Genomic DNA, 17,587 nt, shown 5'->3' on the forward strand with positions numbered 1-17,587 from the left:
CACCTCCGTACAACAGAGAAGCCGAAAGTCCCGAACTACAGCAAGGGGATGGGGCTAGGTGGGGGGAATATAAACCGCTCCCCACATCAGAGTGGGATCCCATGAAAGGTGAGGAAGTACCTCAATCTAGTCCCGTACAGAGAGTAGTAGGAAGATTCGTGGTCCAGAAGGTGCCAGAAACGCAGTGTGCAAGGTCGTATCAATTGCCGGATGCTCTACAAGTACCTGTTACCATAGGTCCTATAGTGTCAATCTACAACCCGGAGGGAGTCCAGCAGGAGGAACAGGCACGATGGGACAGGGAAAGGGCAGAGATGGAGAGTAGGAATAATACGATCAATTCCCAAAGGCAGTTGCTAGGACCAAAGAGTCGGAGTACCCCATTGGATTCAGCTACGGGTCCCTGGATAGAACAAGGGGGTCAGAGAGGACAGATGGATCTGAGGGGACCGAAACCGAAAACCTTTAAGGAATTAAGGGAGTATTTGAAAGAATGGGATGCTGCCGAAGAGACTCAGAATAAAAGATTAGAAACAGAAGCAGAATGGAGAGATCAGGATAACAGGATCCTCTCTCACTGCGGAGCTGGCGAAAGCAGCCCGGAGTGGGAGGGAGGGAGTCAAGGAAGCAAGGGAGATACTTGCCATACCATCGGTGGCACTAGACAAATGTGTGAGGACAAGAGTGCAGGGTGTGGGGGAGTGCCTCGCCTCATTCTTAGTGAGGGAGAACGAAAGACGCAGGAGTACCGAGATAGCTTCAGGTGCACTCACCATGCCCCGGGCAAAAACGTGCGACATTGGAATCATGAGAATATAGGGAGTCGCGAAAGGTCTCGCCATACATCCAGTGATCACGGACGGGATCGCGGGAATATGGAGGACCGTGAAGGACCTTACCGTTTATTGAGTGACACCAGACAGCAAGGGAGTTGCAGTGATATAGAGCAGAACGGAGGATCCTATCTTGCATCTAGAGAGACCGAGCCGAAAAGACAGAACGCAGTAATGGGGGATAGAACTTTGTTCCACCATACCCCAAGGGAGGATGGGAGAGCTTGGGATCTAGAGAGGTGGGAACAAAGAGAAGCAAGAAGGACGCCTCATAACTCACCTGTACCGAGACGTAGGGCTCGTAGTGGGGGTGAGAGGGATGTATACGAACCACCTAGGAGTGAGGTACTGAGAGCTGAGATAAAAGCAAAACGGCTCGACGTAATGAGTTTAAAATCAGATTTGGATGAAATAATAGACGGCACATTGCCAATGGAAAGGATATAGCTGTACGATCAGGGAGAAATACTGTTTATGTCTAAGGATGTTACCCGGAAAGCGAGGTCAGTTCATGAAAAAATAACTGAGTTGGCAGACAGGTACATGATAGATTTATCACGAACTAAAGCTCTACAGGGTAACCATAGGCTAAACTGCACGGATCAGGATCTAGATGAGCGTAGGACGATTGGGCTGAAAGTACACATAAAGGAACTGATCTCGAGTATCAGATTGTGGAGGGATTTGGATAAATGGGAGGAAAGATGGTCCAAGAGGGGATCCGTCAGAAGGAGTACACTTACGAGGTCCCCGGATGGAGAGCTAATGCGAATGGAAGCTTTCCCCTTGCGAGAAATCGCGAACGGAAGCTACGTGCATGTGCCCTGGAGTAGGGGGGATTTAGCGGCATTTACCAATTCCTTTCCAAAGCTCAGGGAGAATCCCGTCGAGTGGTACAAACAGGTAGAGAGGTTCGTGAAGATCTCTAAGGTGCTGTGGATCGACTTGAACACCCTGTTTGATATCATAGTACCCGGAGATTTGTGGACGGCATGCAAACTTAGTGTCGAATGGCCTAGTTGTGAACCCGCGAGGGATGTCCGGACGAATGGTCCATCAGAGAGAGTCATGGAAAAGTACGAGAGGGTAATTGCATGGTTAAAAGAGAAGGTGCCGGTGCAGGACATAGACTGGGTTAAGATAGATCGAACAACTCAGGAACCTAAAGAGACCGTTCACGAGTTCTATGAGAGATTGCTGAAAGCATTCAAACAGTACAGTGGGTTGGATGTGATGGATCCCAAAGACATAGGACAGTTTGTGTCGAAGTTTGTCCTGGGTTTACGACCAGACATAAGCTTAATGATACAACAGCATTTGATTTGTTGGCAAAACAAACCTTTAGATGAGATTCTGAGGTATGCGAGGTACTGTAGCGATGAAATAGATTCAAAAGCAAAGAAACTTAAGGAAAAGCTGATGTTGGTGCAGATGCAGTCAGCTGGAAAGGGTGGACAGTGGCAACAGGGAACAGGAACACTAGGAAAGAAACAGAATAATCAAAGCAGAGATGAGGAAGAAAGACCGAGACCGAGGGTAGATATCGCGACACTGAAAAAGACAACGAGGTGCCATCAGTGTAACGAGGTGGGACATTGGAGACGCGAGTGTCCCTATAATGTCGAGACGGGGGAATTAGAACAGGAGGAGGATGAGGTTCAAACCAGCATGGTAAAGGGAACAGCAGTCCCGAAGGGAAAGTTTATCAAAGGGGGGACTCAGACTCCTCGAGCCCCGTTCCCTCAACCGCCTCGCATTGCAAATGGAGGAAAAACCTATAGACAACTGCCACTGTTCGTAGGAGGAGAAGAATGCTACTACGTTGATCCTCTTACGGGGCAACAAGTGAATAGGGAAGAAGACTGTACTCTAGGAGCAGCCCTGGAAGTAGACCAGAGAGGACCATACGTAGAAGCTGAGGTGGCTGGATGTCCTACGACCTTTTTGGTAGATACGGGGGCCACTCGATCCACTTTGAGATCGGCGGTAGTCCCAGGTTTGCCAATGTCGGGAGAGACGATTCAGGTGGTAGGAGTCGCAAACAGGAGAATGACGAATCCTCTGACAGAACCAGTGTCAGTGAAGATAGGGAACTACAGTGATGAACATCAGTTTGTAATCTGTGATTCTAGCCCTGTGTGCTTGTTAGGAAGAGATCTGTTGTGTAAACTAAACTGCACCATATATTGCACCCCTGAAGGAGTAGAAGTGCAGACTAACGATGATGATGCCGATTTTAAGGTTGTAAACTCGCAGGGATGCGTGGAACTATATCCTACCTTAACGGTGGAGGAGCTTCCACAGGACTTGAAGGAGACAGTGTCAGCTGAGGTGTGGGATTTTACTGGAGAGGAAATAGGATTGATTAAAGGGGTAGAACCGGTAAAGATCATGGTAAAACCCAATGCTGAGTATCCAAGAACACCACAATACAAGTTGACACCGGAGACGATTGCAGGAATAAAGCCTGTGATCGAATCCATGATTAAACAAGGAATACTGAAGGAGATCGTGGGAAGTCCATGTAACTCCCCGATTATGGGTTTGCAGAAGCCTAGTGGAAAATACAGAATAGTGCAGGATCTTCGAAAGATTAATAATATCGTTGTTTCATGTTGTCCAGTGGTACCGAATCCATCAGTAATATTGTTTCAGATACCGTTCCAAGCTGAATGGTTCACAGTGATAGACTTGTGCCAGGCTTTCTTTTCGATTCCTTTAGATGAGGAGAGCCAGTATTTGTTCGCTTTTAAGCTGGAAAATCATGTTTTAACATGGTGTCGTATTCCCCAGGGGTATACAGAAAGCCCATCGATTTTTAACCAGCTGCTAAAGAAAAATCTTGAAAGTCTAGTACTGCCCAAGAACTCGGTTCTAGTCCAGTACATAGACGACCTCCTAGTGGCGTCAGAAACTGAAGAAGCTTGCAAGGTAGACACCATCACCTTACTAAATCACTTGGCCGAGAACGGACACAAGGTGTCTCCAAGTAAATTGCAGTATTGTCTCACCGAAGTGCAATACTTGGGCCACAGGATTGAAAAGGGAAAACGGAAGGTGTCTCCAGACAGAATAGAGGCGATCATGAAAATGAACGCGCCTAAAACACAAAGAGAAGTCAGGATGTTTCTAGGCATGGTCGGTTATTGTCGGCAGTGGATAGCCAACTTTTCACTGAAGGCAAAACCTTTACTACAACTGACGCACAAGGGAGTGAGTGATCCGGTACCATGGGACAAAGATTGTTTGATGGCATTTTTGCAGCTGAGGGAGGACTTGTGTCGTGCCCCGGCTTTGGGAATGCCTGATTACGAAAAACCATTCTTGCTTTACTGCTGCGAGAGGGAAGGTTGTGCTTTAGCAGTTTTGGCCCAGATACACGGAAATGCGCGTAGACCAGTTGTGTATTTTTCGGCTACATTAGATCCAGTAGCCGCAGCGTTGCCCGGATGTCTCAAATCCGTTGCTGCAACGGGTGTCAGCATTGAAAGATGTGAAAATGTGGTAATGGGACATCAGTTAGTGGTGTACGTACCGCATTCTGTGGAATTGTTAATGACCAGGACTAAGACCCAGCATCTGACGAATAGCAGGCTCACACGCTACGAGCAAGTCATATTGGCTGCTGAGAATGTGACCCTAAAGAGATGCTCTGTCTTGAATCCTGCTACTTTGATGCCACTTCCAAATGATATTGATGATGAAATTTGTACAGATCATGACTGCCTTGATGTGACTGAACTATGCACCAAACCGAGACCAGATATCGTAGATGAACCATTGACTGACCCCGATGAAATATTCTTTGTTGATGGTTCATGCGTAAGAGACGATATCGGTCAGCTGAGAGCAGCATATGCAGTTTGTACAATTACCAGAGTTGTGGAAGCCGCCTGCCTGGAAGGAGTACATTCCGCTCAGGTAGCTGAAATCATTGCTTTGACCCGTGCCTGTTTGGCAGGTAACAAAATTCGAGTCACCATATACACCGATAGCCAGTATGGTTTCGGGGTAGTTCACGACTACGGGCAGTTATGGTCTCAAAGAGGTTACATGACCTCCTCGAGTTCTCCTATTAGGAATGGAGAATTCGTGAGATTATTGTTAGAAGCATTACAAGGTCCGACAGCCATAGCGGTTGTCAAATGTGCCGCGCACACAAAGAATACTGACTTTGTGTCGCAAGGTAACCGATACGCGGATGAAGTTGCACGTTATTGTGCAGAACAGGGGTATTCTCACACCAATGTAGAAGTGGGGGGAATACAGGAAAGAACTGAGTTGACTATGTTGTTAGACACTGTAGATACGTGGGACGAACTGAAGTGTGTTCAGGAAAATGCACCAGATGATGAGAAAAAAGCATGGGAGACAGCTGGATGTATCAAAAGTTAAATGAATTTTTGGATTTCTGCAGATGGGAGAGCAGTTTTACCAAACGAACTTGTTAGTCCAATGGCAAGGAGATTGCATGGACCAGCACACATAGGTAGAGATGCTATGGTGAGAGTATTCAGACAAACGTGGTATAATCCGAAGTTTAGAGTAGCGGCAGAAGCAGTATGTCAGCGTTGTGCGATCTGTCAGCAACTAAACGTAGGAAAGAGAACACCAGTCACATTGAGTCACATAGGGAGGTCTGGGGGGCCTTTCAATAGAATGCAGCTGGATTTTATTGAAATGCCCAAGTGCAATCGACTCAGATACGTCTTAGTGATTGTCTGTATATTTTCTAGATGGGTTGAAGCTTACCCGACACGTAGGTGCGATACACTTACAGTAGCAAAATTGTTGCTTAGAGAGTTGATACCGAGGTTTGGGGTGCCATCCTCTTTGGAATCGGACAGAGGAACTCATTTCAACAGCGAAATAGTGAAGATGCTATGTTCAGCCTTGAGTATTGACCAGAAGCTCCACTGTAGTTATCGACCAGAAGCTTCGGGGATTGTAGAGCAAATCAACAGCACGATTAAATCCAGACTTGCCAAAGTTTGTTCATCGACATCTCTGAGTTGGCCTGATGCACTTCCATTGGTTCTTATGAGCATACGTAGCACACCCGATAGAAGGACAGGTCTCTCTCCACACGAGGTGCTAATGGGAAGAGCTATGAGATTGCCATCGGTTACGACTGCAGCATTGTTGAACATCACAGACGATTTGATCTTGGACTACTGCAAGGGACTATCTGATGCCATTCATTCTGTGTCCCTCTAGGTCCAGGCTGCAGAGGTTCCATCAGCAAAAGACTTGTGCCATGACCTGTGTCCGGGGGACTGGGTCCTGGTGAAGAAGCATGTCAGGAAGAACTGTCTAGACGTGCGCTGGAGAGGACCGTTCCAAGTCATACTAGTTATGAACACTGCAGTAAAGTGTGGAGGCTTGCCCAACTGGATACACGCCTCACACACCCGAAGAGTTCCAGCACCTCTGGAAGAAACAGCTCCTCTCTCGGATGAGAATCCAGCGGAAAGCGGAGAAGCCACAGAGGGGGAAAGTCAAGCTGTAGAGGTGATTGAAGAGGCTGAGCCTGTGTCGGAACAGACTGACGACGGTCAGGACACCAGTGAGACCGAAGTCGCCTCAGAAGAAGAAAGTAGCTGGGAGTTCGAATCAGATACCGAACAAGCTGCAAGTGATCAAGAGACGAGTCCAAGAACAAGGAGCAGGAGGATAAGGAATGGAGAAGCTAGTTGGCCGGAAAGAAGGAGAAGGTCAAGCTTGAGAGTAAATCCAGAGAGCACCCTTGTCCCGATCTCCGAAGATTCAGAGCCAGACGAAGAAGCTACGGATTCAGGCTCTGAGAGTCCGAGAAGATCAAGAAGGGTACGTGTGCCCTGCAGAAGGTACGCCACCCCAGAGTGGACTTATCTAGCAGATGTCTTGGGGACAGAGATCTGGGAGAGTGAGAGAAGTGCAAGTGATCAATCTCGATCCATTTGTGGCAGTGGAGATATGGATGTTGACGCCTGGAATCGAGACTGAGGGGTTACTGACTTTCACACTTCCCATTCCCCTTTACCTAAGTCGGATCAAAGACCTAGTACTGAATCGATTAGAGTTTCCGACTTTTGGTCATCAAATACCAGCACAAGAAGAAAAAGTCATTCGTTTAGAATTGTTGGAACATGTTATTAGAGCTGCAGGTACGAGAATCATTGTAGATGCATAAAGACTTTTGTGTTTAAGCTATAAAGAAGAAGATAACCTAGCGCCGAGTGGAAAGAAGAATAAAATTAGGGATTACATTTAGAGGACGGAGAAGGGTTAGGGTTGTCTATTGCTGAAGATAAAAAGACATTGTTGTGAAAAGAGACTTTTGTTGATTAGGAGTGCTTCACAAGACTGAGAAAGCAAATAAAGCAAGACAAAGACTTGAAAAGAAAACTTTTCTTCGAAAAGGAAAGAGCTACGCTGTTTTGATAACATGGAGAATGACAACCCAAACCGAAAAGCCAAATGCATAGTAGGTACACTAATAGCAGTAGTAATTTTTCTCATTATTACAGTAGTTACCATATAATACATAGTAGGACATGTAAGTGAAAAAGAGACAACAGATGTAAAGCCTGTAACGACTTTGAAACCTGCTCTTGTTGGGAAGAAGGAGGAGAGCAATGTCATCCGTGAAAAGACGTTACTGGCAAATGAAGCTCGTAGGTTACACGTAGACGAGTCGCAGGGAAATTTTAGATCAAACGCATATGCCAAGCTATTGTATGAGTATATTGATGCCATGGAGGCCAAGGATTGTTATGTGTGCATGCAATTGCCGGCTTCTGTAGATGAAGGCATCAGATATCATCATCTCCCACTGACTTATGGGATAACATGTAGTTTATTGCTTAGCATATTTTATGGTAGAGAAGGGTTCGAGTACTACTTTTCAAATTATGATTCGGTACTGCCTGAAGTCCCGAATTATAAACAAATGAATAAGTGGGACTATCACAAAAAGGAAGATAGACTAACAAAGTTCTTTCTTCCTTGGGATACATTAGATACTTCATATGCACGCAGAAATAATCTGACTTGCAAGGTGTCAGAGGTTGAGAAAAAGTTCATAGGACAAGTAGATGACCGGTACAGAAGGCAGAAGATTCTAAAAATGTCAGGACAGTGGAAAACAGATTGGACCGAAGAAGAAAAAGCGCACAAGAAGAAAGGTAGCAATGGTCCAATAGCTTTGGATAGAACGCAGAAAGGAAAGTTATGTTTAACTCGAAGCAAGACATATTATGAGAGTGTATTTGTAGGTGAAGTAAATTGCGAACATGCTTTTCGATTAGAGTACTATACGAAAGATTTTATGAAAGGGATGCAAGCGATTCCTAATGTATATTTTGTATGTGGAAGAAATGCCTATGTAAAACTGCCTGACAATTGGTATGGTTCGTGTTACTTGGCAATTGTCTTTCCCAAAATATATCATGCGAAGGATTTAGAGATCATAGAAGGGAAAACTTCGAGAAGAGCGAAAAGGGAAGTAGGAGATGCTGAGGTAGTTGGAGACATATTTGGAGCAATGTTTCCTCTTTTAGGTTTGATACTTAACGATGTTAAGATCAGGAGACTAGCTACGGTTGTAGATAGATTGTCTGCAAGTACTGCAAGGTCATTAATGCTAGTAGAAGGAGAGATGCAGTCGATTAGGGCAATGGTTCTTCAGAACCGTCTTGCTTTAGATGTTCTGCTAGCAAAAGAGGGCGGAGTCTGCAAGGCTTTGAAGGTCCAAGAATGTTGTACTTAAATTCCAGATAATTCAAAACCACTTGAGAAAGTCATACGGAACATTACACAGATACATCAAGAAATCGAAGATTTAACAAAAGTAAATGTTTGGGAAAAAGTAGGTCATGGAGTGGGAAAGGTTGGAAATTGGTTTGCCAATCTTGGTAAAAGTGTTGTGTGGTACATATTGAAACCTGTTTTAATAATATTGATTTGCATAATTACATTGTTGGGGTTAGTGAAATTGTACAAATGGTATAGGTCGAACCGGTTACAAAGATCCATGAGAGAGCAAGAAAGGAGATTAGCTGCTTTACAGGATCAACAGTATAAAAGTTTGAGAGCTCTCGAAACGATAAAAAGAGGGAACCTTGTAACTAGTTCTGTGTAAAGTGTCATTCAAATTGAAATTAGTGATGACCCCAGAGGTCATCAAAGGGGGGAACTGAGAGAGCGCAATTTGAATGAAAAGTATATCTGTACCATATTTACAAGCATATCGCATACACGTAGAAGTTGTAACATGAAGGAGCACTTGTAGCGCATAAGTTTGCTGATGTAACTTAGGTAATAGGAATTGTATCTGTATTCACTTTAGAATATGCATTAGAAAGACCGTATATATAATGGTCTAATATAGAAATGTGAAAATGCTTAAACGTGCTAAACTGAATATACGTATGTAATCATTAGAAGGAGAAAGCTGTGAAATATATAACGAAGAAATGTGTAGACTATATAGCACTGTGTAGAAACGAGAATGTAAATGTTGTATTTTATGTAACATGGATTCAAGTATAATCACCGATTCGCTAATTCGATTATATATATATAAGTATGTGTGTTAAAGGTTATACTGTGTAGAAGAAGGAGTTTTAGAAAGTGTGGTCATGTGTGATTTTAACCTAACTGACCAAGGGTTCGCAAGAGCGTAGTCCGCTGTATGTAATTTAGTGGGCTCACAGGAACAGGGGATAGCCTTGATCTGTACGTGCGAGACAAGAGTCAAAGGTCTTGTTAAATTTAAGGTGACAATGCTGGACGAAGTTTATGGCCTAAGTGAGATAAGAGACGCTTGGAATTTGGGGTCTTGTTTAGAAATGACCGTTCACAGGACCAAACGAGGTTATAATCACAACCGTAATGAATGGAGTTCTGTTGAGGTGATAGACTTTGCTCTGAAAGTGTCAACTGGAATGTCAATGAAGTCACCAGCACGAAGACGAAGATGGTGCCTAAGAAGCAAGGTCAACTTAACGGACGACGCGAAGAGATGAAGCTATGGAAAAACCCAAGAATGAGAGCATGTGTAAATGTATACGTGGTGGGCGTCAAGGGGCGTTCCACCCATACTGTGATTGTGTATTTAGGGACAGCACCCTGGGGAGAGGATAGCGCAGATGGCCTGAGGAGTCAGAGAGAGAAAGAGCAGAGCGCAAGAGAACAGTAGGCCGAGGACCCTTAGAGAGCGGATGGGTAGGCAGATAGGGTACTGTTTCTCGATGTAAGTTACCATTAGAGGCTAAGAGAGTTTGAACTTCTTTGGAAGTCAAACTGCTGACACCTTTTTTAGGTAAGGAACTTGCGAAGTAGGGATGTCACCTAGTATAGAGTAGGGACAGAATTAACTTGTTATTTTCTTTTTATAGATGACGCAACGGATCCACTTTGTGTCTATGCTTTTTAATCTGTTGATTCTGGAATTGATTTTAATTGTATTCTTTTGTAGACTTAGATTCTTTAGGGAATTTATGTTCCTTTTAGTTCCTGTATACTTGTTGAATCTTATCCTGAGAGGATTGTATATGCAACTGATTCTTATTTTATATTAAAACTTTTAAACTTTATCAGTCGTAAGTGGTTCTTCAGAGTTGCCTCAGTCTATTGGGGTTGATTTAACCTATGTGGGTTTGCCTTTTACTCAATGACAGAAAATAATCGATCCAAAAGGAAGAATGAGATAGGTATCTAGGTCATCAGAAAAGGTATCAAAATCTCATTCCCCGCAACTTTTAATGATATCCACTAATAACTTGTGACCTGAACAAAGTACACTTTTTCTTATCCTAAGAATTAAAGCCTGTTTATTACTTCCAGGTTGGGTTGATCGTGGTGTGGAGGCCTTTTATATGTACGATCCCCAAAAGTTATCCCAACCCCGAAATATCTCTGTGGTGCTGCCCAACAGCTGCTCACCTGCTGCTCGGCGGAATCCGGCTTCTCCGCCAGCTGCATCAGCTTCAGCGACTCCAAGAGGTCATTCAGCTCTCCCAGAGCTAGTTGTCTTTTCTTCACCTCATAAACCAGCTTGTTGAGCACGTTCCTGCTGTCGAACACATATTTCTCCAAGGAATCTTTGGCTTGCTGGAGTAACACAACAAGAGGGTAAAGGCAAGTTAGCATCTGAGAGGCCAGATTAGAAGTGTCCGATTTGCTGATAAGGGGGGCACATCGAAACTCAACGTTGGTTTTACAGAGGAGAACGGAGAAAGAGAAGATGGCTGCCGAATCAAGACCCTCTCTCATCTGATCCATAATCACACCTGGGACAGCCAGGGACCCACAACCTCCAATCTTTGTGGGGGTTTCTTAGTACTCTGCATCATCTCGAACCCCAAGTCGAGTACAGCATTTGTTTGCATAAAGTACCCATTAGGGGGCATATGTAGGAAGGTGTTTGCGATTCGCAAACGCTGGAATTAGCAGGATTTCGGCGTTTGCGAATCGCAAACGGCCTTTTGGGATGTAGGTGCCACATGGCAAAATAAGGAATCGCAAAAATTGCGCTTACTTATTTTGCTCAAGCATTTAAGGAAGCGCAATTTTGCGATTCCTTAAATGCTATGTAGGGGTGACTTTTCAAATGCGATTTTGGCTTAAGGAATCGCAAAATACCACCTACTCCAAGTAGATGGTATTTTGCGATTTCAAGTCAAAATGCATTTTTTTTTTTTAAATCAAAGTGCCATGTGGAGCACAGACATGCCCTTAGGGCATGTATGTGCGCCACATGTATTTACAGGCACATTCCAGGGGTGCAACAGGTGTCCTTTGGACACCATGGCACCCTTGGAATTGCGATTCTCAAATTGCGATTTTCTCATAGAAAATCGCAATTTGAGAATGTATCCGCATTCATTCCTATGGGCCTCGTGGCCCATAGGAATGAATGGGACACTCATTCCTTGATTGCGATTCGCAATTTGCTAATCGCAATTAAGGAATTTTAGAGATTCGCCAAAAAAAATCGAATTATTACCTACATTCCATTTTGCAATTCTCAAATAGCGATTCCTTAAAAATCGCTATTTGAGAATAGCAAAATGTGAACTACCTACATATGCCCCTAGATCTTTTTAGCGTCACACATAAACTAGACCGCTTTGTGTGCGGTGTACATCACAGAAGAGAAATGAAAGCAGTGAACAGAAAAAGTATCACAACAAACGGTTTTATTAGTTGTTTAACAGCTGCCCAAGTCTCTTGTTGCCATTAAATATTAGTAAAACCCTGCCTATGAGTTCACCGGATATTGGTGGAGGGATTCCCGGGAGGGTGGAATTCCCAGTTGCTGCCGGTATCCCAGGACCACAAAAGAGCAACTACGAGCTTTGTCTTCGGAATGGAAAATTTCTCGTCAGAACCAGGAACACTGGGTCCTTCTCCTCTGGTTTTCCCCTAAATTCTGGGAGAAAAAAACCTGCTGATATTTTCTGATTGTTCAGAGCAAGCTGAAGTCAGAAAGAGCACAGGGGGAAGGAAGGTGTTGAGGGAGGAGGGTAGTGTGATAGGGGGGGTGGTTCTGGGGGGGTAGGTTGAGCCTGAGGGAGAATTGTCGGCTCCTTCCAGTGTGCTTCAGGGGTATGTCAGGGACCGGGCAGTAGCGTACTCCTGCCCAGACCCAGGATTATTATCTAGAGAGAGAGGCTGCCTGTAATGGCCTGGGAAAGTATCCCATCCTGACTTAAAGCCCTTGGTGGGATACCTGAATTCACAACAGAGGTGACAGGTAAAAGGGCATGAAAACCTCATTTTGAAATAACCAATAATAAGAAATTTACAATCAAGAATTAAACAAAATATAGAGCCGACAGAGGAATTTTAGGAAAGTAATATATTATTATTGCAACAAACAGAAAGAATACACAAATAAATACCTTCAAGAAAAAACAGTGCTCAGAGCTCAAGTGATCACACGACGAGGGCACATTGAACAATGAATAGTGTGTTAAAAACAGAAGCTGACAAGGGAATAATAAACTTTCTAAACAAATGCATCAATCCAAATCCTATTTGAAAAACAAAATATTAATCTCCCTTCCGAATCTTAGAAGCTTATGACTTTGGATTGATGCATTTTTTTAGAAAGTTCATTATCTCATTGTCAGCTTCTGTTTTTAACACAATAAGGGGCCAATTTTGATGCAGTCGTAAACGGCTCCGACCGTTGGTAGGAGCCGTTCTGACCACATCGAAATGTCCGGTTCAGATTTCTATCCGTCTGACCCATTTTGATGGGGTTGGTTGGAAAGGAATCCGAACCAGATTTCTGAATGGTCTCCGACAGGCTCAGAGAGCCCAGCTGCCATTTGGAAATCCTCCATCAATCCCTCGGGCGGCTCTTTCCGGGCTAGGGATTACGATAGAAGATTCCCACAGCCCTTCTATGCCGGCCTTTCCAACACAGAAAGGCTGTGGGAATCCAACTTTGGGGGCCCCCGGCCTGGCCCCCATGGGTACAAGGCCTCCGTATGGCACCTATGGTGCCCCCCTGTTGATCCCTGGACCCCGTGGCAGGGTTGAAATGCACCTCTGCTCTTTACAATGAGAGCATGCATTCCATTCAGGATGCATGCTCCCTTTATAAAGAATAGGATTGTGACCGAGCAGTGTTTGGTCGCATCCTACTTGCTGGGCTGGAAATGACGGCAGGAGGTCTTTCGGTTCCAGTTCCCAAACGATGTCCGACGGACTCCGGTTGGTCCGACATTGTAATTAGGCCCTTAGTATTATTCAATGGGAACTCGTTGTGTGATCACTTGATCTTAAAGTTCTTTATTTGTATACTGCCTGTTTGTAGCAATAATAATAGATTACGTCCTAAGATTGCTTTGTGGACCCCTTATTATGTTTAATTCTTGATTGTAAATTTCTTATGATTGGTTATTTCAAAATCATGTTTTCATACCGTTACCTGGAACCTCTGTTGTGTATTCAGATTTCGTTGCCCCTGGTTATGGGTTTTTTGGGTTTCCCTAGTTGTGTTCAACAATCTTGATGGGAAATCGCCATTCGTAATCAGGGCCTTAGTAGCTATAACTACAAAAAGGCATTGGAGACTACTGCAAAATACTCTGTCCCTACGTAGCTGACCTACAGGTTAAGCATGATTTCTGTAATTTATAATAGCTTGAATAAGAATTTATCAGCAAATAAACATTGTATCAAGTTCACCACTACGCTAAGGGGCTGATTTACAAGCCCCTTGCGCCACTGGTGCATGACTTTTAATGACGCTCAGGTGGTGCAGAGTACAGACCCATATCAAGCCAAACCACTTCATGGGGCTTTTCATGGCCTCGTACAAAATGGTGTAAGTCAATGCAGCGCAAGTCGCTTCACTGCCTTACACTGCGTCAGGGAGGCATTCCATGGGTGTTGCAGTGGGCGTTCCCATGCAACACCCAGGTGTTTTGATTCTTTCCCAGATTTACAAGGATCTGTAAACATGGGAATGCGTCAAAATTGTATGCCTCCCCAGGGCAGGCGTAACATGTAGAAATATCTTTATTTCTCCTCATTTTTTCTTCTTTCCATGTCTGCTGCCCTCTGCAGCACATGTGGAAAGAGGAAAACGTCTCAATGGATTGATTTTGTGCAGGAAAGTATCCCTTCCTGTAAAAAAACAACCCTGCCAACAACGCACACACCCTTGCACTATGGTGCAGGGGTGCCGGCATTGGTACCTGGCACCAAATTGTGCATCTGCACTGGCTGATAGGACAGGAGTGCACTGTATCTCCTAAATACAGCAATGGTCGCTGCTATTAATGACAAGTGGTGGGTCAGGCTGGGGGGTGGGGGGGTCAATAACAAAAAAATTAAATAAAAAAGAACTTACCTGCCGCCCGTTGTCTCAGTGATCTTCTGCTCCGGTCCTGATTCCCCATGGGCTGCTGCACACTGCGCAGGCTCCCAGAAGCCAACAAAGATGCTGCTGTCATACAGGTAATACTATTTATGAGAGCAGTGCCGTGATTGGCCTGAGCAGGCTGGTATAATGCTTGCTCAGGTCCTGGGAACCTGTGCCTCTTCTCCACCTGGCTGTTCAACACAGCTTGGATGAAAGATCTAAGTGCCCATGTCGATATGGCCGTCCTTAGACAGCCGGTGAAATCAGCATGTGCACTTACAGTGCACACTACTCCTCCTTCCCCTTTTGCCATCATGGCCCTCCCAACCCTAGACTCATCTTGCTCTAATGCTGTTAGGAAAATGAAATCATAATAAAATGGTTTTATTATCATTTTATTTTTCACGTTTCCCTCTGCTGTCCCTCAGCAGGGGAGGCCATAACCGAGGAGCTGCCACTGAAACACGGTGCATTCCTGTCCTTTCAATTTCACGTAGAGCAGTGTAGCAACAAGACTTGCTACCCTTCCCCAAATCATTGTAAATAAGACCATACGTGTTTAAAACAAAATTAGTGTTTTTTTTCCTGGCTAGGTTGGGTATTGCTATACCTCTCTTAGAAAGAAAGTTGCATACATTGTAACAAACACCTCACACATTAAAGAGAGTAGCGCTTGGACCTACTAACATGCAAATCAAATAGCATTTTGATAAGCTTCACATTGAAGTTTTGTTTCATGGTATGCTTGTAATAAATGTACTGAAGGCTCTTTTGATTCCTGAACTATTTATATGATCTTTTGACAGTTTTTTAATGATGTAGTTGTTGCGTGTCTAATCACTCTGGAGGGGATATTTTATAAACTGTAAACAATAAGGAAATAACCTTCAAAAACAATAAGCAAGTCGTAAAATTCTCTGTGCCTTCTAGGTGACGCATAATAGTTTGGTGTTTGAACTTTCATATAGTCCAGAGGTGCCAACAAGGTACAGACCAATGATGTTACAGAAGCTGCAATCTAAGTAGGCCTCTGCTCTGTGAGCCTTCATGTTTAGACCATGGCCAGCCACCGCTCATACGTTGCGCACATTCCTAGGTTGTAAATGACTCCTACGTTGTGCACAGCTCCTATGCTGTGCACCGTTCCTACGTTTTGCCCCGCTCTTAGGGTGTGCACCACTCCTAAGGTGTGCACCACTCCCAGGATGTACACCGCCCCTAAGGTGTGCACTGCTCCTATCCTGTGCACCGCTCTTAGGGTGTGCACCGCTCCTAGGGTATGCACCGCTCCTAGGATGTGCACCGCTCCTAAGGTGTGCACTGCTCCTATGGTGTGCACCACTCCTAGGCTGTGCACGCTGTTAGAGTGTGCACCGCTTCTATGGTATGCACCGCTCCTAGGGTGTGCACTGCTCCTATGGTGTGCACCACTCCTAGGCTGTGCGCGCTGTTAGGGTGTGCGCTGCTCCTAAGGTGTACACCGCTCCTAGGGTATGCACCGCTCCTAGGGCGTGCACGGCTCCTAGGGTGTGTCCCGCTCTTAGGGTGTGCACCACTCTTAGGGTGTGCACCGATCCTAGAGTGTGCAACGCTCCTAGGGTACGCACCACTCCTAGGCTGTGCGCGCTGTTAGGGTGTGCACTGCTCCTACGGTATGCACCGCTCCTAGGGTGTGCACTGCTCCTAGGGTGTGCACCACTCGTAGGGTGTGCACCGATCCTAGAGTGTGCACCACACCTAGGGTGTGCACCGCTGTTAGGGTGTGCCTGCTCCTAAGGTGTACACTTTTCCTAGGGTATGCACCGCTCCTAGGGCGTGCACGGCTCCTAGGGTGTGCAACGCTCTCTTAGGGTGTGCACCGCTCCTAGGTTGTGCGCCGCTCCTAGGGTATGCGCCGCTCCTAGGTTGTGCACTTTGGCCACTGACGGAGGAGTTCTCCTCCCATTAACTATGGTGGTGCCACTCTGCTAGCCTTACTCTGGGCATCTAAAGCTTCACATCCTTTTGGCTTCAGTTGAAGCTGGTACTGTAGCCTCTGGCCCCTGAGCTCTCACTGCGGTTCCTTACCTCCACAGTTGATCTGCCGAAAGCCAGTCTTCTCTTTTTCTGTCCTTTGAAAGCCTGGTCGATAGTTTTCTTGTCATACTATGGGAAGAAACAGGAAAGATCTCAGTTCACTGCATGGCCTCTCCGCCTCAGAGCAGAGGTGCTTGTCCACTCTAAAGCTTTATGGGTGAGTCAAAACATCATAACAGCTATTCAGGAAAAAGCAGTATTTATTTTTGCAGAGTAAAACAATGCATTTAGTCAATTCAGGTGGCAACTCGGCTTACACTTCAATTAGTTAATTGCCTTCTTCCCTGTTTTAAAGTTTGCTATTAAATAATTATCAGCTTAAAAAGGGGTGAGATTAGAGGGAGCAAGGGCTGTGCATAGATTGTGTTCAAATACTTCCGCACCTTCCTGAATCACGGAAGTTTGCGGCCAATTCAGCGAAATTGCACAAGCTGCATAAAAGGTTTTTTGACAACATCTTGAATGGATTTTCCATGCGAAGACAATAGAGATACAGACAGAAAACTGATTTGAGTACACAACATCTTCTTGTTCGACTAGAAAATGTATTTTAGCGAGTCTCCAGCTGGTAAGAATCATGCACAATTTTACGGTATGAGAAATGTCAAAATCTTTTGCACTTTTCTCATAATGCAAAATGCGGGAAGTAGACGAGATTAAAAAAAAAATTAGAAATACATACAAAATAATAAAAAATAAGACATGGGCCTGGGTACCCAATGTGGTGGCAGGGTTTATTTGAATGGAAATAGTCATAATATGTAAAGAGCCAAGATAAGATAGGCAGCTTCATATAGCAGTGTGTTCTTTCAGA

General features: G+C 44.8%; 1 protein-coding gene across 1 annotated transcript in view; it reads right to left on the bottom strand.

Moving 5' to 3' along the window:
* Window positions 1-17,587, bottom strand: part of CCDC183 (coiled-coil domain containing 183) — a 319,356-nt gene that overhangs the window by 294,522 nt on the left and 7,247 nt on the right. The window contains exons 3-4 of the mRNA XM_086919361.1: window positions 16,765-16,842; window positions 10,761-10,928 (exon numbers count right to left, since the gene is read on the bottom strand). Of these exons, the coding sequence (XP_086775487.1) occupies window positions 10,761-10,928; window positions 16,765-16,842 (246 nt within the window). The remainder of the gene's footprint in view (window positions 1-10,760; window positions 10,929-16,764; window positions 16,843-17,587) is intronic.

This window comes from Lissotriton vulgaris, chromosome 5 (assembly GCF_964263255.1).
Source record: "Lissotriton vulgaris chromosome 5, aLisVul1.2, whole genome shotgun sequence".
NCBI lineage: Eukaryota > Metazoa > Chordata > Amphibia > Caudata > Salamandridae > Lissotriton > Lissotriton vulgaris.